We start from the raw sequence: 27,874 nt of genomic DNA on the forward strand, positions 1-27,874 counted from the left end.
CTCTGTTCTGGGCACGGGTGCTCTACCAGCGCCCAGGGGGTCCCATCTCAGCTGTCTCCCAACCACAGCGGTGTCCAGCAAGAGCCCTTGTGGGTAAGGCAGGCTCTGCCCCTCCCCTGCATGTCACCTCCTGACAAAGGTCAGCAGGTGTGCATTGGCCTTGGCTTCAGTAAAATAAAAAGGCCTTTTCAAGGGACAGCCAACAAACATTTATTGAAATCACTGAGACTAGCTACTCAGGAATCATCAATTCAGGCAGAAGCCCAAATAATGTTCTCATTAGAAGAGGCAATGGGTATTTATGAGAAGGAGAAGAGGAACAATTACACGAATAAACAGGCATTTCTATTGGTGCAGAAAGCATAACATAGTGGTGTTAATTCTAAACAATGATTTCAATTTTCAGTCCAGTCGTCATCAGTCTAGAGTCATAATGATGCTTTATTGTTATCTTTCCAAACAGTTCATTGCGACCCAAGGGTGCTTGGCCCAGTCCAGAGGTTAGTTTGCTCTGCTTTAACCTCCGAAGGTTTGAGGCATCAGACACACAAGGCAGTTCCTCTGGCCTGGAAGCTCCGGCTCTGTTCTAAAGTGACTCTGTATAAACACGAGTTTACACTGGAAATACACCTGGGGCACCGAGTCCTTTCCGAATCCCTCCGCGTATGTTTCCCTCTGAGTCCCTCTGTGCAGCACGGACGATTCAACTTATCCTTTGCCCATGGTGGCTCCTCCTAGGACACCCCGCCTCCTGGCTCTCAACCACTGAGTCTTCAGGAAGCTGCATTTCCCATCTGCTCTGTTTCCGCTCTTTTCAGCAACTCTGAGGTCCCCACCAAGGATGCTCCACTCAACAGAAGGACCCACTTACAAGCTGAAAGTAGGGAAGGCCACCGCCCAGGGGGATCCTTCTGTGTGCCGAGTGGAGAGGATCCGAATGAGCCACCAAGTGCATGTCTTTTCTTGGCACACATGCATCACATGACCACCCGAAGGTCCAGAACAGTCCCGGGAACCACAATTAGTAATGGATGAAGGGGGAGATTTGCTGAAATATTAGGGCCCTGCAAAGGCTTCAGTGTTCATCCACCCACTCACTTCCTTCCCTGGTGCATCCCTGATCCCTGCGGTGCCCAGCCCAGGAAACGTTCCTCCCCCTTCAGAGGCCAGGGCTGACTCTTCCAGCCTCGTTTTTTTCCTTGTGGGGCACGTCTGATGTGGCACCTCCCACTCCCAGGCCTGCCAGCGATGGCAGCAAGTGCCAGTGGAGACTCGCGTATGAAACGCATGGAGACCCCACCAGGATTCCCACAATATTAAACACGATGAACCTTTTTTCCCAGGCAAGCAGTTGGACATCGAAGTCAGTAGTAGCTGGGTGCAGCTAAGCCACTCAGATTCCAGTCTTCCAGGAGGCAGAGAACCCTAATGGCGGGGGCAGGCGAAGACGACCCCCAGGAAGGTAGGGTGGGGGAGTGGCAGGCATCGCCTGTAGTCTGCACGCACCCACAGCTTCTTTACGTCTCACGTGTTCTCCTAAACATTCATTCTCAGCCATTCGTTTCTGAAACTTGTTTAGTAATTTTTGTTACTTTCCGTTGCTCACCCTGGAGGAAGACCAACATGCCTGGGAGGCGCCCCAGAATGCTTCTCTTGTGTGCACTCTGGGAAGGCTGGTCTCAGGCTGTGGAGGGGCAGGTTTAAGCAGTTCTGTCTCCAGCAAGGTGGGGAAGGCAGAGCCACCCTGGGGCTCCCAGGACAGAAGGAAGCTCTCTGGGAAACAGGGGGGGCTGTGAGGGGATGGAAGGGGCCACAGTTCAGGACCTTCTCAGTTTTGAACTGAGACTTCGCTGTCCAGATCGGAAGCTCATTTCTGTGCTCATGAGCTGCCAAATATCAAAATTATCTCTGAACCCAACCCGTAAGTCATTTCACCTTTATTTAGATGGAAATAACGGCGCTTCCACTGCTAACTTAGAGGGGTTTGGATAGACACAATCTTGAGAGAAGAGGGGTGGCTAGTTTGAGTTTCTCTGAATGGGCAGCCAAACCCAGTTCTAAGAAGGCAGTAATACTGCGCTGGGCCACACTCCCTGCGCCCCCGAGGGACCCTTGGGGGCAAAAATGAGAAATGTGATGGCAGTAAGAGGCTTCTCCTTTGGTTTGCGTCTACATGGTGCGTCTGGGGCTGGATGGCCCATGGGAGAGAGGCGTGAAATGGTTTCAGGGGGCACCGGGTGTGATGCCGTCCAGCAGAGCCGGGGTGCCAGGGAAATGAGTCCTTGTCCCGCTATGCACACGGATGCTGGTCACCAACGTCCCCTGGGTTCCAAATGAAGGGCTGTGGGTGATGGTGGCAACTGTGGGTTGGGACCACCCCGTGACCCTGGGCCAGCCTCCTTTCCGCCCTGGGCTGCGCAAGGACTGTGGGCTTCCTCGGGGGTGTCTCTCGCAGAGCCCCTATGCCCTCCAAAAGTGGCCCAGCTAGAATTTCTGCGTTCCCCAATGGTCCCGTTCTCTCCCTCACTCCCCAGAACCCTCATCCGTCACCTGCTCCTTCTCTGCCCAGGTCGCTCTTCCCACCCCCTTTCCAAGCACTCACTGCCTTCTCAAGAGAAACCACCCCATTTCCCCTCCAACAACTCCTCTGGATTCTGACAGACTTTGTAGGAAGACTCAGGAGTTCCCAGCTGTGCCACCGCTGGCCCAGTCACTACGGGTCTCCTAAGCAGGAGAAGGGGGCTCACCTCACCGCAGTTCCTAAACGCTGAAATTATGCCGCTAAGTGCTGTGGAGACCCTACAACCGTGCGATTGCCGGGGATACGAGGCTGCCTCTTTGCCCATATAGGGCGCAAGTGGATGAGGATCCAAAGAGTGAGACACACACCCAAATACTTGCCCCCTTTAAGGGATCCATGGGTCCCCCCAAACACACTTCTTTCTAAAACCTAAGCTCCAAACCAAATAACAGGCAAAACATTGACACAAATAGGGATCAAAATACCAGCTTTCATCCTGATAAGAGCCGATCAGGAAATGTGGTTCAGATGTGTGCCCCCCAAATTCCTGAATCTGAACCCCAGAATTGGCTTAACCATAAGACCTCAGGCGGCTCCAATCAAACACGGGTGCGCGCGCACACACACCCACACACACACACAGTCTGATGTCCCCCGTGCACTAGAACTGGGAGGAGCACAGACCCCCAGGATACACACACACACACACACACACACACACACACAGTCTGATGTCCCCCGTGCACTAGAACTGAGAGGAGCACAGACCCCCAGGATACACACACACACACACACACACACACACACACAGTCTGATGTCCCCCGTGCACTAGAACTGGGAGGAGCACAGACCCCCAGGATACACACACACACACACACACACACACACAGAGTCTGATGTCCCCCGTGCACTAGAACTGGGAGGAGCACAGACCCCCAGGATACACACACACACACACACACACACACACAGAGTCTGATGTCCCCCGTGCACTAGAACTGAGAGGAGCACAGACCCCCAGGATACACACACACACACACACACACACACACAGAGTCTGATGTCCCCCGTGCACTAGAACTGAGAGGAGCACAGACCCCCAGGATACACACACACACACACACACACACACACAGAGTCTGATGTCCCCCGTGCACTAGAACTGAGAGGAGCACAGACCCCCAGGATACACACACACACACACACACACACACACAGAGTCTGATGTCCCCGTGCACTAGAACTGGGAGGAGCACAGACCCCCAGGATACACACACACACACACACACACACACACAGTCTGATGTCCCCGTGCACTAGAACTGGGAGGAGCACAGAGCCCCAGCCGCTCCAGCAGGATGAGCCCAGGGAGACTCACCAGGGAGCGGACTCACCTTTCACAGAACTCTCAACCTGAGAATGTCCCCAGAAAGAAGGGAGGGCAGGGGGACCGAGAGGCTTGCTGGTTGGACCACCTCCTGGAAGGGGTGCCTGGTGCAGGTCCTGAGGGTTCCCTCTTGGCTCCCAGGTGGCCCTCCCTCTCCATTCAGTGGCAGCAGCAGCACTGCTGCCTCCTCCTGCCCCTGAATACTCAGGCCCCCTCCTCCGTAGCTGCCTCTCCTGCTTTCCCAGTTTTCAGCTCCCGAGAAGCTCGGGCTACTTCCTTGTTTTTAGCGTCTGTGCCGTCCTGGGGGCTGGATCTGCTCATTGCTGGGCATCCCCCTCCCGCGGCCCTCCAGGCCCTCACTGTCCCTCCTTGTCCTCCATTCCTGCTGCCACATGTCCTGATGGCTGAGAACCACAGTGGGACTGCAGGAGGAGAGAGACATGTCTGACACTCGGAAACTTACTTTCACTTCTATTTTCCCCATTTGGGTGGAGCCCTGTCTGAGCGAGCCCGTTACACACTTCCTGCTCACGGCGGGGCAGCCACACTGGAACCAGGCTGGGGATACCACAGGGATCCAAGGCCAGGCTCCAGGCCCAGACAGGGCCCAGGGCAGAACCATGGCCGATGGGGGCGGCGACCTCAGGACCAGGTCAGTCTGTCTTTCTTCCTGTAACTTTCTCTCTGGCTGTGCTGCTGCTTTAGTGCCTGTCATTAGACACTCGTCTAAACCTTGGCCTCTGCCCTGCTTTATGAGAACACTCACGTGCAGTGTGATGAAATGCAGGGATATGGAGCGAGGAAATCGGATCTTTAACCTGCAGAGGGACGGCCGCTGGAGTGAGCGCAGCTGCCACAACCCACAGGACTGTGGTCTCACACCTGCTGCTCAGCTGGCGACCCTCCTGGATTCCGCTGTCCTTCTGATGCTCTGAGGGAGCAATCTGTTAGTTTCTCATAACCTCTGACCCCTCTCGTTTCCCTCAAGCCCCCTCTACCTTCACCTAAGTCGTTTCAAAGAGAGTACTTTAGAAAATATAAAACTCAGGGTAAGCACATGACTTATTTTCAAACACTGGATGCCTTGGTCTCTTACCTGACCTGGAGGTGCCTCTGCTCCAGGCCTATTCTGGTCTCTGGCTGGGGAGGGGGGTGTGGCTCTCCCTCCAGGGATCTTGGTCTAAAGAAACAGGAGGGGCCAGGATTCCAAAAATCAGTGCGGGCTGTGTTTTCATTTATACTTTGATTTTCTGCTCTGGAATGGCTTATACTCCTGACAGAGAAAAGGCCAGAAATCCTAACTTTTTCTCTACCAATGGGTCAGAAATGTTTCTTTTTTTAATACAGAAGAATTGCATTTTACATTCTTGCTCACTAAGTTTCCAATGACATGAGCGTGTGTAGAGGGACGCAGTCTCATTGATGTCCCCCCGCCAGCGCCCCCCCCCCCCCGAAGCTCTCTGTCCTTGTCCTGTTGCGTGTTGTGGGCACAGCCTTCCTTATCTTTTCCTGCACATTTAAACATATAACTCGTTTACCTAAATACATACTTTGTGTCTTGTTTTTTTAACAAATGAAATTATATTGTATATGCCGTTTTGCATTGGCATTTATTTTAATAGTGGATATATCGTAGATCTTTTCACTTTAATAAATATATAGATCTCCCTTATTCTTTTTAACAACCTCATACTACTCCGTGGAATCCATATACCATAATTTTTAAAACGATTCTCTTCCATTGACAGGCACTTAGGTCATTTATATATTTTTTCTCTGTTTTGCATATATACCTCAATTTGTCTTGTGTCAATAACCCCCCCAAAAAAATGAATCGCTAAGGCAAAGAATACTAATACTTGTGTATAGTCTCTGCCACACTGCCGTCCTGAGCAGCTGAACCACTGTGTTCTCCTAACTCTAGTGAATGGGATGAATCCTCTCCCAACACCCGTTTTTGCAAAGGTGCTTGATAAACTGATTTATTCAGTTAATTTGCCTTCTCTGATTGCATGGGAGGTTGAATAGGTTTTCATGATTCTTGGCCTTTTAAGTTGCCTCTTTGGTGAGTCTCTGGCTTATTTTTGGCCAATGTTATCAGCTGAGGTGACTGTCCTCTTTTTGAAGGTAAGGGAGAGTTTGCTGAATATGCTGAAAGTTATATAGCTTCCTTTTCTTAAATTTTGTTTATGGAAACTCCCCTCTTATTAAAGCTGGAAACCTAGAGTATAGACTTATTATAGTATTGGTTTTATAAGATGGATACACCCCAGTTATTATGAATAAATAAAACAATGAAGAAAGTTCCTGGTTAATTCCGTGCACACTGTCTTTAACCAGAGTTCTTGTGTCCTTGAGGTCACAGACTCGATTCTACTTTTACTTCAGGGAACGCTTCTTCTCTAGGGTCCTCAAAAACATATTCTTTTTAACTTTGGGGGCAAAACTATTCTTCCATTGGTGCAACTTGAACCTTCGCAGCTTTATCTGTCCCTAATAAATCATCTCCTTAGCTTTTTACTTTCTGCTCACAGTGGTTGTCTCAAACATTTCTTCTATGAAAATTATTTCATCTTTAGTAGTTGGTTTCTTGTTAATTTTTTTGAAAAGTTAATTGTGTTTATGGGGGGGGTTCTTAATTTCCTTCAACAGCTCTGCAAGCTCAACTATAAATCATATTTTGTTACTCAATCAGCCCGTCTGCACACTGTTGCTTAATTTATGCATGTGCTTCGGTGAAGTCAAGGCTTTGGGGACGTCTTCCTTGTTCCCCGGGCTATTCCTCCAGGCTGAGCCCGTCTGCAGGGCGCTGTCTGCGTTCTTTCACTTCCCTTCTCCCCTGCCTGCCACGATTTTACAGCCCATTTCAATCATGCTTGACCTTTGCGCCTTCCTTACCTGGGTGAATTTTTGTTACATTTCCTGTCTTGCCTGAGACAGAATTTTTGTCTTCTAATGTACAGTTTGAAAGGCTTATCATTTTTCTTGTCAGGTTTCCTGAGACGCCATGTTTGGCTAGCCCGCCTTTTGCCCTCTGCTCTGCAGTGCTGCCCGTCCCGTTCCGGCAGCCGCACGTGCAGGGGCTGTGCTGTGCTCTCTCTTCTCTGCCCTTGGCCCCTGAGAGCCTCCGCTCGTGCCTGACCCGCTGTCCTAGTGATGACGGCTTCATATGAACTTGACACCTGGCAGAGCACATCTTCCCATCCTCGTTGCTTCTTCAAAGCGTCCTGGCCCTTTGTGTCTCCAAATCAGCTTGTCAAAACCTTGCTGGGATATATGTTTTAGAATTGTAATGAATCTATGGATTGATTAGAAGAGAACTGACATCTTTATAATATTGTGCCTTCTATCTTATGAATATGGAGTATGTATACTCTGAATTTAAAATATTTTCTGATAAAATTTCTATTTTTTTCAGTAGAAGTAATATACTTCTGCTAGATTTATTCATGGATACTGGATATTGTGATATCGTTAGGCTATTACATCTACATAATTTACAATAAACTTTCTAGCAGCTTGTTGCTGAGATAGAAAGATAAATTAAAACTTTGCCAAATTCTTTTTAATTCTGATGACATATGGATATATATGTATGTATCAATTTACATAATATATTCATAATGACACTTTTGTTTCTACAAATCTAATCCTTACGCTTACTATTTCTTTTCTTTGCCTTCCTGTGTTGACCCGAACTTCCAGTATTATGGTGGGATACACCTGGTGATAGTAACCGTCCGTATCTTAAGCTTAATCCCAAAGAGGAGGCTTTCCGCACTGTACAATTATGGGTGTTATTTGCTGGAGGTTGTCTTTTTTAATATGAAAACTTACACAGATTAACGAAGTTTTTATACTTGGCATCTGATATTTTCAATGTATGAGGTATTCCTGGCCCTGTTTTCTACTTTTTTCTGTTGTTCTCACTTACAAAGATTTTTTTAAAAAATAAACTTCTGTTTTGGAATAATTTTTAAAGTATTTTTATTGATTATGTTGTTACAGTAGTCCCAATTTTTTTCCCCTTGCTCCCCTCTGCCCAGTACCCCCCTTCCCTCCAACGATCCTACCCTTCTTAGTTCATGTCCAGGGGTCATGCATATAAGTTCTTTGGCTTCACCCTTTCCTATGTTATTCTTAACTCCCCCCTGTGTATTTTGTACCAACTGATTATGCTTCTTAGTCCCTGCACCATTTCTCCATTTCTCCCTCTTCCCCCTCCCAGCTGATAACCCTCTGAACTATCCCCATACCTATGATCCTGTTCCTATTCTGGTTTGCGTAGTTGGGTTTTGTTTTTATTTTTTAGATTCAGATGTAGATAGTTGTGAGTTTGCTGTCATTTTAATGTTAATAGTCTTGATCTTCTATTTCTTAAATAAGTCCCTTTAACATTTCATATAATAATGTCTTGGTGATGATGAACTCCTTTAGTTTACCTTGTCTGGGAAGCACTTTCTCTGCCCTTCCATTCTAAATGATAGCTTTGCTGGAGAGAATAATCTTGGTTGTAGGACCTTGCTTTTTATAAATTCAATACTTCTTGACAGTCCCTTGTTGCCTGGAAAGTTTCTTTTGAGAAATCAGCTGATAGTCTTATAGGCACCCCTTTGTAGGCAACTCTCTGCTTTTCTCTTGCTGCTTTTAAGATTCTCTCTTTATCTTGAACCTTTGGCATTTTAATGATGATGTGTCTTGGTGTGGTCCTCTTTGAGTCTAGCTTGTTTGGGACTCTCTGTGCTTCCCGGACTTGTTTGTCTATTTCCTTCACCAAATTTGGGGAGTTTTCCTTCATTATTTTCTCACATAAGCTTTCAGTTTCTTGTTCTTCCTCTCTTCCTTCTGGCACCCCTATGATTAGGATGTTGGCACGTTTAAAGTTGTCCCAGAAGTTCCTAAGCCTCTCCTCATTTTTTTCAATTCTTGTTTTTTCATTCTGTACTGGTTGACTGTTTATTTCTTTCTTATGTTCCAAATCATTGATTTGAACCCTGATTTCCTTCCCTTCACCATTGGTTTTGTGTGGATTTTCTTTTGTTTCATTTAGCATAGCCTTCACTTCTTCCTTTTTGTATTTGCCATACTTAAGCATATCTATCAAGCCTGTGAGCATCTTTATCACCAGTGTTTTGAACTCTTCATCTGTTAGGTTGGCTATCTCCTTGTTCCTTAGCTCTCCCACTGGAACCTTGATTCATTCCCTCTTTTGGGCCAGACTTCTTTGTCTGCTCATCTTGACAGGCTTCTGCGTTTGCTTGCCTCTGTGTCTTAGGTAGAGCTGTTGCACCTGTTATGTTGTAAGGGGCAGAGCCTTAGGTATTCATCAGTACAGGGCGACCTGTTTCACCACATTGTAGCACTGTTTCTGAGAGGGGACAATGTTGCTTGCTCAACACTCGCCCCTTTTCCAGACACTTCTCCCACTTCCATATGGAACTGGCACCTTTCTAGCTGTTTCCCTGGCCATTGTTCCCAGGGTGGGTGTGTCTGTGGATGTTCTGGGTCCATGGGGGCCCTCTAAACAAGCAGACTCTGCTGAGAGACCAGCAGTTTCTTCCTCCACCCCAACCCCCACTGGTTTGCACAGTCAGAAGCAATGAGGCTTGATTTTCCCTGGCGCTGGAACCGTGAGCTGTATGGTCTAGTCTGGTGCTGGGAGCACTCCCCAGGTGTCTCTCCCTACTTTTTATAATGTGTGACTGTGCTCTCTGCAGGCTGGCCACAGCTGCTGCCAACTCTGCCTCCACACTGGGTCCTTTCCACTCTAGCTCTGCCCCTCCTACTTGTCTGGATGAGTATTTCTTCTTTATATATTTGTTGGACTTTCATGCAGCTCGATTTTCTGGAACTTCTGGTTTTCTCTAGTTTTGAGGTAGTTGTATTCCTTCTCAGTTGTGGAGGGAGACACAGTTTGTCTGTCTAGGCCTCCATCTTGGCCGGAAGTCCCCTGGAATGATTTTTTTATTGTTTTTCAATTACAGTTGTCCAATTTTTCCCCCCATTGCTCTCCCCTGCCCTGCCTTCCCACCCCAACTCCCACAGTCAATCCTCACTTTGTTGTTCATGTCCATGGGTCCTTTATGCTTGTTCACTGACAAGACCCTTCCCCTTCTTTCCCTCATTATCCCCCTCATCTCTCCCTTCAGGTCGCTGTCAGTTTGTTCCTTATTTCCATGTCTCTGGTTTTGTTCTGCTTATTTGTTTTGTTCATTAGTTCACCAGTTACAGGTGCAGTCATGTGGTATTTGTCTTTCACCAACTGTCTTATTTCACTTAGCATAATACTGTCCAGTTTCATCCATGCTGTCAAAAAAGGTAGGAGTTCCTTCTTTCTTTCTGCTGCACAGTATTCCATTGTGTAAATGTACCACAGTTCTTTGATCCACTCATTTACTGATGGGCACTTAGACTGTTTCCAGCATTTGGCTATTGTGAATAACATTGCTATGAGCATTGGGGTACATAGGTTCTTTTGAATTGGTGTTCCAGGATGCTTAGGGTATAATCTCAGCAGTGGGATTGCTGGGTCAAAAGGCAGTTTCTTTTTTAGTCTTTTGAGGAAATTCCATACTGTTTTCCACAGTGGCTGTACCAGTCTGCATTCCTACCAATACTGCACTAGGGTGCCCTTTTCTCCACATCCTTGCCAACACTTACTGTTTGTTGATTTGTTGATGATGGCCATTCTGACAGGTGTGAGTTGGTATCTCATTGTGGTTTTAATTTGCATCTCTGATGGCTAGTGATGTTGGGCATCCTTTTATATGCCTATGGACCCTCTGAATGTCCTCCTTTGAGAAGTGTCTGTTCAGATTCTTTGCCCATTATTTAATTGAATTGTCTGTCTTCCTGGTGTTGAGTCATATAAGTTCTTTACATATTTTGGAGGTCAAACCCTTGTTCAAGGTATCATTGACAAATATGTTTTCCCATACTGTTGTTTCCCTTTTCATTTTGCTGATGTTTTCTTTAGCTGTGCAGAAGCTTTTTAATTTGATGTTATCCCATTTGTTTATTCTTTCCTTTATATTCCTTGCCCTAAGCGGTATATCAGCAAAAATATTACTGCAGGAGATATCTGAAATTTCGCTGCCTGTGTTTTCCTCTAGGACTTTTATGGTGTCACAGATTACATTTAAGTCTTTTATGCATCTTGAGTTTATTCTGGTGTGTGGTGTGAGTTGGTGGTCCAGTTTTATTTTTTTGCATGTACCTTGTCAGTGAGACCATGCTCACTGTGTTCCAAATGGCTGGAGACAAAGGGTGGGATCTGACTCATGCTCACAGGTCAGGGTCACAGGTCAGCCCCACAGGTCAGGCTCACAGGTCAGGGTCACAGGTTAGGCTCACAGGTCAAGAATCCCAAGTCAGGAATACAGGTCAGGAATCCTGGGGTTCAGCACCAAATTTGTTACCGGAGGAACCCTGGTTCTTATCACTAATGCAATAAAGAATTACAGATCAGCGAGCTTATTAGCATGCGCGCAAAGGTTATTAGTGAGCAGGAGAGAAAAAACAAGGGTGGCCAAAGGCTGGGGTGGCAAGCTTGCCCTAGGGTGGCCAGAGGCCCTGAGACCAGAAGGCCAAGGGCGCCAAGAGCTCTTTTGGAGTAATTTTATATTCACAGAAAAGTTGCAAAGATACTACAAAAGTTTTTGTATATTACACACACAGTTTCATTTTCTATGATGTTAAGCTTTTATACTACTGTGATATGTTTTTCAAAACTGAAAAACCAACATTGTTAACTAAACCAACAATGTTAACTAAGCCATAGACTTTTTTGTTTTTTATTTTTTGTTTTCTGTGATTTTTTTTTTTTTTTTAAACTGGTGTGGCTCACTTGGTTGGGCATGGTGCCACAAAGTGAAAGGTCACCAGTTCAATTCCCACTCACGGCATACGCCTGTGTTGCAGATTCAGTCCCTGGATGGGGCATGTGCGAGAGGGAACCAATCAATGTCTCTGTTCCACGTTGATGTTTCTCTTCCTCACTTCTCTCTCCCTTCCCCTCTCTCTAAAAGTAAATAAGTAAAATCTTTTTTTAATGTTTTAAATTAAAGTTTACATTCAATATTATTTTATATTAGCTTCAGATGTACAGCATAATTGTTAGACAATCATACACTCTACAAAATATTCCCCCTGATATTTCCAGTACCCAATCGGCACCATACAGTTATTACAATATTAGTGGCTACGTTTCCTCAGCTATACTTTACATCCCCACGACTGTTTTGTAGTTAGCAGTCTTTACTTTTTAATCCCTTCATCTTTTCCACTCAGTCTCCCAACACTCCTCCTCTTGGGCAACCTCAGCCTGTTCTCTGTATCTGAGTCTGTTTCTGTTTTGTTTCTTTGTTCATAGTTTTCTTTCGATGCCACATGTAAGTGAAATCCTGTGGTCTTTGTCTTTCTCTGACTGATTTCTTTCACTTAGCATACCTTCCAGGTCCATCCATGCTGTCACAGATGGTAAGATTTCATTCTTTTTTGTGACTAAATGTTATTCCATTGTATATATGTACCACAGCTTCTTTTATCCACTCATCTTTTGATGGGCACTTGGGTTGCTTCCACATCTTGGCTATTGTAAATAACACTGCAATGAACATAGAGGGTTATGTATTTTGAGTTACTGATTTGGGTTTCTTTGGTTATATACCCAAAAGTGGAATCGTTGGGTCATGAGGCAGTTCCATTTTTTAAATTTTTTTGTGGAAACTCCATACTGTTTTCCATAGTGGCTGCCCCAGTCTGCATTCCCACCAACAGGGCACTGGGGTTCTCATTTCTCCACATCCTCGCCAGCACTTGTTGTTTGTTGATTTGTTGGTAATGGCCATTCTGACAGCTGTGAGGTGACATTTCATTGTAAACCGCAGACCTTTTAAATTTCACCAGGTCTTCCACCAAAGTCCTCATTCTGTTCCAAGATTCCCTCTATGGGACCACATCACCTTCCGTCATCTTACCACCTCTTCTTTTCTGGTCTGTGACAGTTTCTCAGCCTTTCCTTGTTTTTCATGACCTTGACAATTTGAAAGTACTAGTCAGGCATTTTGTCGACTGTCTTCCAATTTGGGTTTATCTTTACTTTTTTTTTCATAATGAGACTGGGGGTATGGGTTCTATGAAAGAATTCCCTGAGGAGAAGTGCCTTTCTTATCACGTCATATCAAGGGGGATGTCAACCTGGCTTATCACCTGGGCTATTGTTCTTGAGCATTTGGTTTAGGTGGTGTCTGCTGGCTTCTCCACTATAAAATCACTGTTTTTCCCTTCCACACTCTGTTCACAACGGCTGTGTTTCTTATATTGTGCCGGGGAATCTTTTTACTCCATATCAACTGCATTGAAAAAAATTACTTGTGGGTAAAATTTAGGCTTGCATTGAAATTTAGGCTTTTGGAAAAGATTTCTATTTGCTGCATTCAGTTCCCTGAAGGCACAACCCATCTGAGACCACTTTCACATTGGTCAGGGTCCGAGAGTGGTTTACTGGGCATGCAGTCCAGGCTCGGGCTGTCCTCTCTGCTTTATTTTCAGTGTAAAGCTATGATTGATGGTCATGGTCTGGACTTCCTGTTAGACCCTCCACACCCAGCCAGACCCTAGACTTTATTTCTGTTCCTGTTGGACATTACCATTGTCAAACCTCAGGATCTGGTTTTCTGGGGTCAGCAAATGCCCCAAAGTCAAAAGTGGCTTCTGTTTGCCCCTAACTTCCTGGTTTCTCCTCCTTTACTTTTGCATAATAAATTCTTACAGTATTTTCACCTCTTCAATGGTTAATAACATTTAAATGCTTCTTCCAACTTTTCAGTTTCTTCAACAGAACGTGATATGGCATATGAGGGTTGGAGGGTATTGAGAATTTTTTTAATCCTGTCTCACCACAGCAGAAATTTATGGCCATCAATTGGTTGAATGATTGATTAACTATCATTTTTCAAAGTTATGGCTTGAAGTTTAGTTGTGACTCATGAAGTTTTTCCCTGACTCTGATATTTTTCTAAACTTAGCAATTATACGGCAATGAGTCTAGATTTTATTGCTTTTTGTTTTTTTTTTAATTGTTTTTGTTTTTGTTTTGCAATTATCTCATTGGGGTTTTCCTACTTTCTTAAATTTGTGAGTTGATGTATTTTATCCATTTTGGAAAATTCTTAACCATTATCTCTTCAAATACTTCTTCTGCCCTCCCACAAATGAGGTCTTTTAGCTGTTTCTCACATATTTCTCATATGCTTTCCTGGATATCTCCACGTTTAAAATTTCTGTTCTTTAGTTGAATGTCTGCTATTGATCTGTGTGTCTTCTTGCTTGCCAATTCACTAATTTTGTCTTTTTTTCTGTACCTAATCTTCTGATAGATCCTTCCACTGAGTTTAATTTAAGAAATTGTATTTTTAGCTGTAAAATATCCATTCAATTAGTGGGTTTCAATTCTCTGGTGGAGTTGTTCAACTTTCTCTATTTACTATCCTTTTATACATTTTCTTATGCTTTTTAATCATAGCTTTTTGTGTGTGTGCTAATTCCAAACCATGTATCATCTGCTTCCATTATCATTTTTTCTTGGTTTTGTCCTCTAGTTCTGCCCTTGACATATATATTAATTTTTTATTGAATGGGAGACAGTGTATACACAAGGCAAAATGCCTCCAGATGTTATCTTCCACAAGAGAGTGGCCCCCTTCCTTCTGCTGTGCAAGTAAAGTAATAAAGTGGATTACCTGAAATAAATCGGGACGTGAAATGAGTCAAAACGGGTTTGCATTTTTGATAAGACTTAATACACCTCTGATTGGTCCCGATCCCGATGTGGACACCCAAGGCTTTCAGCTGAGAGTCTGCATTCATGTTTCCCGCTTTGCCAAGGCTTTGCCATGTCTTCAGCTCCTGGCTTCATGCAGCTTTAAAACTGAGAAAAGTTCTTGAGGAGAAAACCAAGTTTTTTATTTCTTTGAAGTCTCTAATTTTTCCCTCCAGCCACACATGGCCGTCAAAATTTCTGTTAGTTCTTTGTCCTCTGGCCACTGTGTTCTGTCCTCCAGCAAGTCCAGATTCTCAGCCACTGGCTGTGTCCAGAATTGACAAGTGCTCTGGGAACATGGGGACGGCAGACGTTTTAGCCAGATCACCACGTCCTTCAGTGCTTTCCTCTTTCTCCCCAGTAGGTTCTCTGGACCTCATCATATAATACTCATCATTGCCATTTTTGCACGGGGGGCCTGCAGGTACTCTGGCTCTGCTTTACAGAGATTTATGACATAGTTCCTCCAGCCCTCTGATCTGAACAACTTTACCAATTATCTTGGGAAGGGGGATGGCTATATATTTGGGCCCTTCAGGTCTCCAGCCCTGCATGACATCACAAGCTCATCTGTTTTCCCTGCTCTGAGCAGCTTTTGGCCTTGGCCCAGAGTCTCAGCCTCTGCTCCCAGAATCAGCAAATGCCCACCAGAAAAAGGACAACCGTAGCTCCTCATCTCCCATAGTTCTCCTGTCTATGTTGCTCTGTAACCTTCTAATCCTTGTTCAAATAGTTGGGATTTTGGGGTTTGAGTTTTTTGCTGTTGTTTCAGGTTTTGGGGGAGAGGGGTTGGTGTTTGTTTGTTTGTTTTATATATATACTATCTAGTGGTTCTAATTTTTCTAGACTGGACTTCTGGCCTGCCTGAAACTATTTCATTTATTCTCTGATGAATTGGTTATTTTTGTTGTTGTTGTTGTTGTTGTTTTTAAATAAGGTTACTTTATTTTATTTTATTTTTTATTTTATTTATCTGTTTTTAGAGAAAGGGAAAAGGAGAAAGAGAGGGAGAGAAACATCAACGTGCGATTGCCTCTCACTCGCGCCCTCAACTGAGGACCTGATGTTCAACCTGGTCATGTGCCCTGACTGGGAATCGAACCAGCGACACTTGGTTCGCAGGCCAACGCTCAATCCACTGAGCCACAGCTGGCAGGGGGATCTGATGAATTGGTTTTTTTGTTTTTGTTTTTGTTTTTAAATTTATTTATTTATTTATTTGTTTGTTTGTTTGTTTTTAGAGAGAGGGGAAAGGAGAAAGAGAGGGAGAGAAACATCACTGTGTGGTTGCCTCTCACTGGCGCCCCCAACTGGGGACCTGACGTGCAACCGAGTCATGTGCCCTGACTGGGAATCGAACCAGCGACACTTGGCTCACAGGCCAATGCTCAATCCACCGAGCCACAGCAGCCAGGGCTTTGATGAATTGTTTTAATGATATTACTGTTTATATCATAGTCACAATCAAATTGGCAAAACTGCTCTATGACAGACAGAACAGAAACCTGTCATGCAAAGCACACTAAGTGAAGGCTTGCATAAAGCGTGAGGAGAGAAGTCCCGCAGTAACACAGGGACGGCTGCAGCTATCTCAGACAATAGCACCAAGGGGTGTGAGTGGCTAGGAACGCAGGGTGCTCCCTCAGTGGCTGGCCTACTCGTGCTGGCCTGCGAGGGCTGCTGGTCCCTAAGGAGAATTCCCTAACACGCTCAGTGAGCCGCTAACTTGTAACATAGATATAGATGGAGCAACGTGACTCTTCCGCAGAATAGGCTCTACAACTTCCTGGCCAGGTTCTCTAAATCTCATCTGTGATAAATGGTTGCTAAATTAGGATTCTGCAAAGGCAGTCCCATAAATAGACATCCAGGGAAATTTTATAACTAGTGAAATCCTTAGGCCAAAAAAATAAATTCTAATGAAACCTCTAGTGCTAATACAGGCGAAACACGAAACAAGTTAGATAATCCATAAGAAAACAGGAAGCAGGCAAATAAATAAATAAATAAATAGCCACACAAACCAAACCTACACACTGAATTAAAATAGTGGGATGTTAGGGCTTCCAAAACAGAGCAAGAAAACTTATTCACACAGAAGGTGCTCACCCTTCTTTTCAGACAGAAGATTGGCAGGTTCCATCACCGCTCCAGCCGCCCTGCGTGGCTCCAAGTCCTTCTCAGATTTTTCCTTGAGAATCTTTTTCTTCTGCTGTATTTTCCTTCACCTGTAGGAATCTTCTTGCTCTCTCCCACCCAGGTCTGTGATGATATAAGCAAGGGTTCGTTCAACCCAGGGAACTATGACATGTTTAATGGCAATTTCCAGGCCTGTTGATTTTCTTAATAGCTTCAACCAGTAACAAAGGAACTTCCCCTGGAAGCGCCCCTGTTTGGGGCATGATTTCTCTTTAATTTAGCCAATTGTTCCCCATCTCTGCCTAAACCTGTTAGTTCATAATGGTCAGTTCCTTGATGGAAATGTTCAAATACTGGCAAAGTAACAGCTGCTATGTTATCTTTCTTCACTCAAATCTTCACTTGGGCTTTCTATATATTCCAGATACTGGTGGTGCTGAAGTCCCCTGCCATGAACTTGGCCTCAGCCAGTGAAAAGGCAGCTTCTCTCTTCACTTCACCCATTAACATTTTAGTCTCTATGATCTTCTTTAGAATCTGTTGAAATCGAAGAGTTAAGGCACCAGATTTTTTCTTCAGGAGGTTTTGACCTGCCTGAGCTCCTTTTATCACACCTTCATGATGGTCTGCCAGTAGCGAGGGAAAGAGTCCAACTTGGTCTTTGCCTGACCTCCGGATGACAACTGCTCATCTCAGGTTCCCCGCGCGCAGTCATGGCTGCCACAGAATCAGCCACGGTGTCTTCCTCTACGGGAGTGAGCTGGCTGTTCTGATGAGTTTTTTGATAAATCAATTATATAGGTACTAAGCATGGTTAATCTTTAGTTTTACTTTTCCACCTTACTCAAAACTTACATTACAAAAAGTGTATGTACTCCATTTTGCCAGTGTTACCCTCCAGTGTCTTTCATGAGAATGCCTTTTATGTGCTCAGAATTCTAACTTTACTCTCCTACATATTATTGTAATACTTCTTTCATTCATTCTAAAATATTTCCCAACACCATGTGCTAGCCCTTGATTAGGTGCCAAATGGTGAGACAAGCGAACCAAACAGAAGAATAAACGAATATAAGGCAACGAAAGAAAGTGGTAAGTCTATGAAGAGAAAGACCATATGGGGTCCATGGACAGAGTGCAGTGGAGGGAGTGCTTTTTTAGACAGGATTTCCTGGGAGGGCTTTCTAAGAGGCTAATATCTGAGGAGAGTCCCGAATCAATTGAGGAAAAGCACCATGCAGATTCTCTTTTTTTTTTTTTTTAATTATTTATTTGTTTGTTTATTTTATTTTATTTTTAGAGAGAGGGGAAAGGAGAAAGAGAGGGAGAGAAACATCACTGTGTGGTTGCCTCTCACTTGCGCCCCAAATTGGGGACCCGACGGGCAACCTAGTCATGTGCCCTGACTGGGAATCGAACCAGCGACGCTTGGCTCGCAGGCCGACACTCAATGCACTGAGCCACAGCAGCCAGGGCTTACCATGCAGATTCTTGAAGAAATGTGCTAAGCAAAGACCACAGTCAGTGACAGTGCAGGAACAGAAACCTATGTGGAAAGTCTGAAGAAAGCAAGAAGGTTAGGGTGCCCTGGGTTGGTGATCTAGAAGGGATGGTAGGAAATAAGGCTGGAGAGAGAGGTCATGTGGTTTCTCGTAGGTTATGGTCAATATTTTAGATTGCATTCAGAATGAAATGGGGAGCCCGCGGAGGGTTTCCAGGAGATTGAAATGATGTGATACTAGTTTTTAAAAGATCTCTTCTGCTTGTGTTGGGTGTTTAGAGAACAGCTGCAGTATGGCAAGGATGGAAGAAGGAGACGAGTTAGCAGCTCTTGTAATAGCCCAGGTCAGAGACAATGGTGACGGGGACCAGGCTGGTACAATGGATATACAGAACCAGGGTGGGATACTGGATGTAGGTCTATGGTACAGCCAGGGACAACTGAATATGGATAAAATGCTAGGTGTGAGGGAAGAGATGCCGTAGAAGACTCCAAAAATTTTGGTCAAGGAAACTGAAGGATAAAGTTTTCATTTGCCTAGATAGAAATATTGTGTAGTGATTAAAGGTGCTGTTCTTTAATAGTTATGTGACCTGGGGAAAATTCCTTCACATCCCTGTGCCTCGATTTCTTCATCTGGAACATGGATCGTAAAAGAATATGCCTCACAGGTGCCACCAGGACTCACAGTTAATATACATAAGTGCTTGGAATGATGTTTAGCATTTAGTAAGCGTTACTGTATATGTATTTGTGAAATCCTATATTTGGAAAAACCGAAAGAATAAGACATTTTCAAGAGGTGACTCAGAGATTAGTGATCAGTTCTTACCAGCTAAGTGTGAACAGCCTACCAGTGTCCTCCAAGTGGAGATGGTTGAATATAAATCTGGACTCCAGGGAAGAGATACAAGGTAGAGAGCCCATTGGAAATTGTCAGTGCATGGCTGGCATTCAAAGCCATGGGACTCGATGAGATTACAGAGGGAAGGAGCACAGATAGAGGAGAGGTTAGAGGTCATGCCTAAGCCAGTCCAATATGCTCAGAAAGAGAAGAGGAATCGCCAAGGTGGCAGGGAAGCCTCTTTAAAAAAAAAAAAAAAATCTAATATTTTATCTCTATTACTGAGGATGATACATTTTTAATTCCATCTGTTTTTTCCAAGGTTCTTTTAAGAGTTCATTTTTTCCTAGCTCCTGCCTGATTCTTTTGTCTGTTCTCAAAGATTCCAGCAGGTGTCCATGGGGTGTCCGTCCACATTTAGGGGTGAGACATGAGCCACCGACGAGGGCCCTGTGGCATGAACGGGTGCCTCTGGGCGGCTGGTGAGCTTCATGCCGGTTTTGCTTTTCACCTCCCATCCTGTCTTCTGAAGTAATGGTGCCTCTGATTCCTGAACCCTTTCTCTTGCCTCCTGCTAGTTTCCCCCTGTGTAAGTAATTATATTTTTAAAAAATGTATCGAGCTATAATTGAAATACAGAGTTTGTACACATTTAATGTTTACTTCTTCATGGATTTGGATATAACGATACATTCACGATACCATCACCACAACCAAGGTACTTCAATATGCCCATTATCTACAAAAAATTAATGTTTGTTAGCTGTAGGCGCTGTGTTTGACAGGACATCTCTAGAACTTACTCACCTTTCAGAACTGAAAAATACCCACTGAAAAACAATTTCCAATCTCCCTTTCCCCCATTCTTGGCAACCACCGTTCTATTCTCTGCTTCTATGACTTTGACTGTTTTAGATATCGCCTGTGCGCGGAGCCATGCGATATTTATCTTTCTGAGACTGGTGTATTTCACTTAGCATAATATTCTCTAGTTTATCCATGTTGTTGCAAAGGGAAGGACTGCCGTCTTTTTTAAGGTTGAATAATATTCTGTTGTAAGTGTGGCCTACACTTTCTTTATCCATTCATCTGTCAATGAACATCTGTGTTGTTTTCATACTTTGACATTTGTGAATAATACTGAGGTTCTAGTTCAACAGTTTGCAAAGAAAACGTAGCGTTTTCTCTCGGGACCTCTGGCTCCCTCTCTGTATTCATACCAGGAGAGAAGCATAATCTGTTCTTTCACATGTCCCGCAATTAAGAATTATTATCCAGTCATACACACAAGGCCTATGACTCCTAGAGAAATTCTTCCCTCTGCCTCTTCTCATCTTCAATCAGCCATCAAGGGTGGCATATACCTGCCCCCTAAATACCTGTCTCTATGATGGTTTCTACATATATTCTCTTTGTTCGGGCCCTTATTCCTAGTCTTGGGCATTACTGACATTTGCTCTCAAATGCTGGTTTCCTCCTCCTTTTGGAAGACCCTCCTCAACAATTCTTTTCTCACTGGAACCTACATAATGTCTTAAATTGATTAGAGTAAGTCCTTTCGATTAACAAAATATATATCTTCTTGGTTGTTCTTAGTGCTTTGCTATATGTTTTTAGATCAGTGCATCAGGTTGTGATCGGGTGGCATGGATTCTAAACCACGGGGACAGTGGCACCTTTACACTGTTCAGTCCTTCAAATGGTAACTATGTTGTATCCTTCCACTTGTCTAGGCCTTTAAAATTTTTATTAATAACATTGTATTCCTTTGCACAGAGGTATCAGAAGTCTTCCACACCTTCTGTTACATTAATTCCTACCTATTTGAGATATTTCAAAACAATTGCAAAGGCATATATAAGTAAATTGATATTTAATTTTTTAAATGTTCATGGGTTGAACTTAAAAACATTAGATCATTTACATTGACCATATTTTGCAAATATCATGTTAGTTCTAATATTTTTTGTAGACTTTTTGAATTGCCAAGGCATGCACTGCTAAAATCTTCAATAGTGATAATTTAATCTTTTTTTTTCAATTATATGTATTTATTTCTTTTTCTTGCTTTACTGCACTGGTAGGAACATTTGTTGCATCTGTATCTGTAAATGCAGGAAGAGTAATGTGGACATGTTTGTCTTTTTCCTGCTCTCCAAGGAGAAGTTTTTACCCTTAAATATGATACTTGTAAAATGGTGAAGGCACCTTTATCTTAAAAAGGAATTTCCTCTGTATTATTTCTTTTGCCATTTTTTCTTTATCATGAACAGTTATTGAGTTTATCAACTTCTTTTTTGTGTGTGTGATTGCATGAGTTTCTCTTCTGTTAATTAGTTTCATGAACTGGCTTTTCAAATCGTTTTTCAAAACAAGTAAACTTGTTTTTCTGGAATAAATCCCCAAAAGTAAAACAATAGTATCCTTTAAAATATTTACTGGATTTGATAATATACACATGTCTCAATTGTCTGCATCCAATTAATGAATAGATTGCTGTGTAAACATTTTTTATATAATACTTTTCAGGTTTTGGTATGAAAGTCTGGCTTCATAAAAATGATTTGGGGATTATCCTCTTTTTCTATTTGTTTGGAAGAGTTTGTAGAAAAATGGCATTATTTATTTTTTAAGATTTTAGTAGCAAATTTTGGTAAAGTTATCTAAGCACATGGTTTCCTTTATGTAAAGTTATGAATAATACATTCAAATATTTCCATTTCAGTGGAAATGTTCATATATTCATTATTTATTTTGTCAATATTGGTTAGTTTTATTTTTAGAATGGTCCAATTTTATCTCAATTTGAAAATTAACTCACATAAGATTATCCATAATATTATTATAATTACTCAGCCCTGGCTGGTTTGGCTCAGTGGATTGAGCGTCGGCCTGCGAGCTAAGTGTCGCTGGTTCGATCTTCCAGTCAGGGCACATCAGAGAAGGAAACTCTGACTCCAAAAAACCTCCGCTGCCTTGCGGCATACCTCTTCAGGGGAAAGGCTAAGGGAGTAAACCCCGACAGAAAATCCGGAGCCGGAGTCCCTAAGGCGGTTTGACGTTGTAGTCAACACCGGCAACTCCTGCGGCGCACCTGAAGCCAAGCTGTATCGACTCCGTCTTTCCCTTGGACCCTTCAGCTGCGAAGAGAGGGGGGTCTGCTGCATGGGCAACAGCAGACCCTCCATATCACCCTGCCCAGGCTCTGTAGCTTCAGCTTCACTGGAGAGGACACTCCAGCGTCATCGCAAGATGTCGATTCAACACGGGAGGAGACAGATACCGTGTCACTCCCGAGTCGGACTGCACAGCCATTCTCGGCGGTGCAGATAGACTCTTAAGAAGCTACCCCATCGTCTCTCGAGACGGACGGCTGCCGACGACGACTGAGGTGAGCATGGAGATACAGATATCGCTTCCAGATACTGACTGTAATTCATATAATTAAATATTTCAAAGTGAGAATATTATGAGGAATCTTCATACTGGTTTCCCTAGTGTCATGCCACTTTCTTCCTCTAACAAGGTACAAGGGTTCCAGTTTCTCCTCGTTCTTGCCAACACTAGTTCTTTTTCTTTTTTTTAATAAGTGCCATTCTAACCAATGTGAGGTGATATCTCATTGTGGTTTTGATCTGCATTTTTCTCATGATTAGTGATGTTGAGCACCTTTTCATACACCTGGCAGCGATTTGTATATCTTCTTGGAGAAATGTTTGTTCAATACTTTGCCCATTTTTTAAATGGAGGGTTTGTTTTGTTTTCATTCTTCCTGTTGTTGAGTTGTAGGAGACATTCTTACATAGTCTGGGTATTAACCCCTTATCAGATAGATGATTTGCAAATATTTTCTCTTATGCTGTGGGATACTTTTCACTCTGTCAGTGATTTCTCTGTTGTGCAGAGCTTTTTAGTTTGATGTAGTCCCACTTGTCTGTTTTTGGTTTTGTTGCCAGTACATTCAGCGTTAAATCCAAGAAATTATTGCCAAAAACAATGTCAAAAAGTTTTACCAAAACAAAACTTTTTACAAATTCAGGTTGGTATTTTAGAACAGGTTTAAAATCAACGTTACTTTTTAGAGCACTTTAGATGCACAGCAAACTGAGTACAAAGCAGAGACTTCCCCTGTGTACTCTCCCCCAAACAGGTGCAGCCTATTCCATTGTCAGAGGGTCCCCCCACCGCCCAGAACAGTACATCTGTTCCAATTATGACCCTGTACTGGCATGTCATTATCACCCAAAGTTTATACATTATATTAAGGTTCACTCTTGTACATTCTGTGGGTTTGGAAAAATGTATGATGGCATGTTTCCACCATTACAGTATCATACAGAGTGGTTTTTCTACTCTAATAATTTTCTGTACTCTGTCTATTCATCCCTCCTCTTAACCACTGGCAACCACGGATCTTTCTACTGTCTCCATAGTTTTGCCTTTTCTAGAATGGCATAGAGTTGGAATCAAATGCTACCCCATATATTACTACCCCATAAAGTTCGCGCATGGCTATTTGTAGTCAATCCCTATTCTATCTTCCAGCCTCGTATGTCTCTTTGGAGAAATAGTTATTAAAATCATTAGGCCATCTTTTAATTGGGTTGTTTTTCTAATTTCTGAGTTGTAAGAATTCTTTACATATCTGTATACAAGTTGCTCATTAGAAATATGATTAGCTAATATTTTCTCCCAGACTGGGACTAGTTTTTTACTTTCTTTATGGTGTCTTTTGAAGCACAAAAGATTTAAATGTTGTTAAATTCCAGTTTATCAATTCATCTTTTCATGGACAATGCGTTTGGTGTTGTAGCTCCCTTTTTGTCAAACCCAGACTCACAAAGATTGTGTCCTATATAGTCTTCGAAAAGTTGTTATCCTTTTCACTCTGATACAGGATGCGGCATAATTTGTGGAACCCCATAAACAATCAAAATGGGGGGACCCTTGATTACAAATCATCAAGAATTTCAGAATAGTGAAGGCAGACCACTAGGGCAAGCATAGGGTCTTGTATGACTACATAGGTCATGCCCATGGGCTGGCCCTGTTCGCACATGAGTTGATGTTGGTAGATGGTGTGAAGTAAAAATATAAATTCATATTTTTGCGTGTTGATATCTAAATATCCTATTACCATTGGTTGAAAGACTATCTTTTCCTCATTGAATTGTCTTGGCACTTTTGTTGAAAAAACATTGACCAATAACATAATGGCTTATTTCTTCATTCTCAATTGCGTTCCATTGATCCATCTATCTGTTTTTGTGCCAGCATTATAATTTTATAATAAGTGTAATTTTATAATAAGTGTTGAAATCAGAAAGTATAAGTTCTCCAACTTGGTTCATCAAGATTGTTTTGGCTATTCTGGGTCCTTTGCAGTTTCTGCATAAAGTCCTGTTGGAACTTTGATAACAACTACATTGAATCTATAAATCAATTAGGGGGAAAATTGCCATCTTAAATATGTTGAGTCTTCTGATCCATGAATGAGATGTTTTTATTTATTTAGATCTTTAATTTTTCTTAGCAATGTTTTAAAGTTTTCAGCACATAAGATCTGCATTCCATTTGTAAAATTTATTCCTAAATATTTTATTCTTTTTCCTATTTTTATTTTTTATTTAGAAGACTCAAATTTTAAATTTCTAGACTTCACACTTAATTGTCTAGTGCAAACAGTATTATCTCATAAGCTATAGGAGTATTAAATATACTTCCTCTAAAGTCTTGTTATTTTGGTTCTATTATTTCTATTTCCTCTGATGTTACCAAAAATGATAAAAGAAAAATCTGAAGGGACCTGGGTCAAATCCTGATGCTCTTCACTACGTCAGTGTTACAGCCTGGGTGTAACATTCCATCCCTTTTCCAACATTTGTTCCAAAGTCTACACACAAATACAAGACTTCTATTACTTCGATTTGTATAAAAATGGCATCATAATATGTTAATATGAAATTGATGTTTTCATTCACCAATAAAGCTATGCCCTTCCATCCAAATACTAGAAGAAAATAACTAGGTATTCAGCAGTATGGATTTACCATAATTTATTCAAACATTTAGCTGAATGAACCATCAGGCTGTTTACAGGTTGGGAGGTCAGGGTTGTGAGAAACGCTCACAATAAAACACTGGGACACAGGACATTAGCAGTAACCGAGGCAGTTGATTATTCACAGATCTGCAGCTCTGGGCACAGCCAAAAAGCCAAATGAAGGTGCGTGCCGAAAAGATGGAGCTGGCTGCTTTTATTCTAACACGAGTAAACCCCTCCCCTTCCCTTCTCCTCCTCCTTCTCCTCCGTTTTTCCATGCTGGATACCCCAGAGTTACAATCTAACATGATTAACTAAATTAACTGAGGGTGATCTGGTTGTAGGTCTGTCTCCAGCTCTTCTTTTAAATTTCCCTATCTTGTTTGCTGGGCTGTCTGGCTACATTTTCCCATTTCCAGGAGTTTGGAGATGAATATCTCCCCCCCCCCCCCCGCCTTTGATCTCAGATATCCTTTGTCCTCAGAAGCATTTGTACTGAGCTGTGGAATGCCCCTTTTCTGATTTGTAAATATGCTAATACTTGTTAACTCTGGCTCAGAGACCCTCTAATTACACTTGCCCTTTGCTGCTAATTATTTTCTACTGGTTTGTAAGTCACCAGTTCCCTTGTCCCTTGCAGTGTTATGTTGTTATTGTTGTATTTTGCTAGAAAAAACACTTCAATGAAAAGTTTTGCACTTATGGGCATCTAACCAACAAATATTTATCATCGCTTTGTGTGTATCAAGTACTCAAAAAAGTCAAGGGACAAAACAGACACAATCCCTGTGCTTGTGGCATATAAATTTTTGAGAGAAGATGCAGAACGAAAAGAACAATAGACACTAAATGAAATATGTAAGTAATTAATTTAGTATATTCGGGAGTAGTAAGGACATGCACAATACAAGCAGAGAGAAGGGGCTGTGGTTTTGATTTTAAGTGAGTTGGTCAAAGCAAATCTCATCGAGAAGGTGACATGGAACAAGGACTGGAAGGCAACCTTGCTCTGAGTAATCACCATAGGCCACTCTAGGATTAAACAATGGGTTTATGAGGGAAAAGGGGGAGAGGGAAGAGGAAACTCCCAGACCGACTTAAGGGTCTGTAGGAGCAAGGGGGATGGGGAAGGGAGAAGGGGGAAGTGGGTAAGGGGAAGGGGCAAGGGGGATGGATTCTCCCTGTCACCCACGTGGGCCTGTAGGAATCGTCTGCCTGAGCTTCTGCAGACGCCATTTTTATACTTGCCAAACACAGGTTTCGGTGAGGGTGAGTTTACTTATAAGTATATTTAGTAGGTCATTTATATCATTTTGCTTTTCCCCCACCAGTTTAGTTAACATATCGAGCTAAGTCCATTAGCATTTCCTGTGGGAGGGGCTAGGACCAGGTTGATTTGCATGTGGTTCATTTGCATATGTGAGAAGTGCAGGTGGGCATTCTAGCTGTCTCCATGTTCTGACAAGGACCTTAAGGAGATGAGGCAGTTAATTTACTACAGGGATATCTGGACAAAGAACATGCTATGAGCTTTGCGCAATGGCAGTATTGCAGCCAATGAGGTTTATACAAGGTGCGATTATTGCTACACACACACACACACACACACACACACACACAGAACACGCTATGCAGGGGAGACAGCCAGCACCAAGTTTCTAGAGCTCAAATGTGCCCAGTCAGGCAAGGAACAGCAAAGAGGCAGGTTTGGCCAGAGGAAGTGAGTTGGTGTAGGAGGGGGGAGGGCTGGGTTATTTTGGGCCCCTTGAGTCCTGTAAGAACTTGTTTTTCTTCTGGGTGCCATGGGGCACCGCTGAACGTTCTGGAGCTCGAGTTTCTGTAAGACGCAAATTGGTGTTTTTATTTCCATCGGACAGTTTCCCAAAGTGGGGCTGACTGCTGGACCAATATGGAGTGTGTCTTAAAATTTAGTACATATTTCTAAATCTTTTCTGTAAACACTTTAACAATTCCCGCTCACACCAGCAATGAATGTCTGCTTCTCTGAATCTCCTCCCACACGGCATTGTCACGTATGAAATTGTGTTTGCCGGTCTAGTGAGCGAGAAATGGTTTCTCTTTGATGTTTCAGTTAGTTTGTATGCATATGTTTCCTGGACACTTTAATTTTCTTTTCTCTAAATGACTGTTCAGTTCTGGTTTGGGGGTGGATGATATGTCATATTTTATCAATAAACTGGAGTCTTTGTCTATCAGGTATATTAACCCTTAGTCATATGTGCTGAAAATATTTTTCTACATTGTCTTTTAACACTGTATTGGTTTATTTTACATTTAAATTTATTAAATCCCTCTCTACCTACTTTCTTTCTGTATTTTTCTTGGCTGGACTTATATTTTTCCTCATATGAGTTTTTATATTATTTCATCCAGTTTCAGTGGGATTACAAGTGCTCCACATTTATACAATAATATCAGAAGAACTAATGTTTTTAAGTTACTGTTTTTCTAATTGGGGACTCATTGTATATCTCTATTTATTTAGATCTTATATAATTTCCTTTGATATTTTTCTTCATATAGGTCCATACCTTTCAGATGTTTATAAATATATGTATATGTATTTGCTATGTATTTCACTTCTTTTCAATTTAT

The 27,874-nt window shown here is 42.8% G+C and overlaps 1 protein-coding gene and 1 pseudogene across 1 annotated transcript in view; one reads left to right on the top strand and one right to left on the bottom strand.

The window, feature by feature from the left end:
• The first annotated feature begins 4,334 nt into the window (after positions 1–4,334).
• Positions 4,335–27,874, top strand: part of SP100 (SP100 nuclear body protein) — a 75,243-nt gene continuing 51,703 nt past the window's right edge. The window contains exon 1 of the mRNA XM_090284913.1: positions 4,335–4,561. Within this exon, the coding sequence (XP_090141039.1) occupies positions 4,350–4,561 (212 nt within the window). The 5' untranslated portion in view covers positions 4,335–4,349. The remainder of the gene's footprint in view (positions 4,562–27,874) is intronic.
• Positions 16,818–17,750, bottom strand: LOC150022763 (V-type proton ATPase subunit D pseudogene; annotated as a pseudogene).

This window comes from Furipterus horrens, unplaced genomic scaffold (genome assembly GCF_987537825.1).
Source record: "Furipterus horrens unplaced genomic scaffold, mFurHor1.1.pri manual_scaffold_1, whole genome shotgun sequence".
Taxonomy (NCBI): domain Eukaryota; kingdom Metazoa; phylum Chordata; class Mammalia; order Chiroptera; family Furipteridae; genus Furipterus; species Furipterus horrens.